Genomic DNA, 1798 nt, shown 5'->3' on the forward strand with positions numbered 1-1798 from the left:
CCAAAGGAGACACCAGTCAAGCGGGGCTCTTCCAAGGGACGGGAGGAAAACCGAAACAAAACGCTGCAAGAAAGAAAGAATGAAGGAGGGTGGAGCATATTAAAAGGTATAAACCCAAAGACTTATCAGGTCCTTATTTGTACTGTCAGTGGTACCTCTTCAGCATCTTCACCTTCAATACCATGAAAGAGCCTCTTAAAAGATCTGAACGAGGTGCAGAGGGAGCCCTGCCCGGGCAGGAGCGTGTGCGGCCCTCCTCCCGCGCTTGTCTCCGACCCCAGCTCCACCTCCGGGACAGGTGAGCAAGCACTGACTCTCCAACGATGATCAGAGTTAGGAACTGAGCAGGGGAACACGCTCTCCGGAGCAGGTTCAGTTCAACAGCTAAGGGGAGCCTCAGATGATCTCAGAAAGGGGGAGAAAATGACTATGACGGCTCACCCCTCCTCTTCTTGGATCTACATCAATGAGAGGACATGCGTTACCAGGAAACAGCTTCATTCTTTATTGAAGACCTGTAACATCTTTTATAGGAACCAGAAAAATCTGCATATCTTATATGGACAGACTGACGATGGTAAACTAATGGTTGAAGTAACGCTGGACATTTTCTGGGCAGTAAAGCAGCCTATACAACTGAAAACACAAGATGAGAAGCAAATCCCTTCTTTCATTGTGCTGAAGTCACCAGATGTCTTTTCCAAAAGGGGAACGACACGTTGGGGAGAATTTCATGATCTTTACTGTATTAGTGATTTGGACAGGACTCAGATTCCAGTGTCTGGAGCAACAGATTCCCAGGAAGATTATTTATCTTATCACAGTAGCACTCTGAAGCTTCATGCAGATGAAGAACCTGAATCCCCATTGCTCTACAGAACCAAGAGTGAAGCAACCCTGGTGAGAAAAAGGATGAAGCCTCCGATGATGGACAGAAAGGACAGACAGAAGCATAGGGCCTCTATGAACGGACACTTTTATAACCATGAAACATCAATTTTCACTCCAGCCATTGGATCAGAAACTAAGGTCAGAATAAACAGTGATATGAGAACTGAAGAAGTAATAAAGCAAATTCTCCAAAAATTTAAGATTGAAAATAGTGCCCGGGATTTTGCACTTTACATTATTTTTGCAACAGGAGAGCAGAGACGGCTAAAGAAAACAGACATTCCGCTACTGCATAGACTTCTACAGGCACCATCCAAAAAGAATGCTCGCATTTTCCTCATGGATAAAGATGCAGAAGAAATTAGCAGTGATGTGGCTCAGTATATTAACTTTCATTTTTCTCTCCCGGAATCCATCCCTCAAAGATTAGATGAAGAAGAGAAAAGAGAGATTCAAAGAACAATAACAAAATTCAGTACAGAAAAGGCTATCATACCGAAATGTCTTCGAAGTAAACAGGAAATAGAAAATTTATGATTAAAAAGTTCCCAACAAAAAAGTAGCAAGTACATGCAAGCACAGAGTTCTACTAGATGCAAAAAAAATTCAAATAAATTATTCAAGTGAGATGTTAACATCACTACTGTGGTAGTTTTAAGATATATGTATGAAGTCTTTGATACGCCTCCTCTCAAGATATGGGCTGGACTTAGTAACTCACTTCTAAGGAACAGAGGAAAGCAGAAGTGCCAGGGTGTGGCTTTGGAGACTAGGTCATAAAAGGCACTGCGGTGTCCTCCTTGCTTGTTCTCTTGGATCGCTGGCTCTGGGGGGAGCCAGCTGCCACATCCAGAGTAGCCCTAGGGAAAGGCCTTTATAACAGGAACTGAGACCTTCTTCCAAAAGC

The 1798-nt window shown here is 43.4% G+C and overlaps 1 protein-coding gene across 1 annotated transcript; it reads left to right on the forward strand.

Annotated features, from left to right (window-relative positions):
- Window positions 1-423: 423 nt before the first annotated feature.
- Window positions 424-1428, forward strand: LOC136125437 (ras association domain-containing protein 6-like). Its single transcript, XM_065880178.1, has 2 exons — window positions 424-988; window positions 1091-1428. The coding sequence occupies exons 1-2, from the start codon at window positions 424-426 to the stop codon at window positions 1426-1428; spliced, it is 903 nt and encodes a 300-aa protein (XP_065736250.1).
- The last annotated feature ends 370 nt before the right edge of the window (window positions 1429-1798 follow it).

Source organism: Phocoena phocoena, chromosome 7 (genome assembly GCF_963924675.1).
Source record: "Phocoena phocoena chromosome 7, mPhoPho1.1, whole genome shotgun sequence".
Taxonomy (NCBI): Eukaryota; Metazoa; Chordata; class Mammalia; order Artiodactyla; family Phocoenidae; genus Phocoena; species Phocoena phocoena.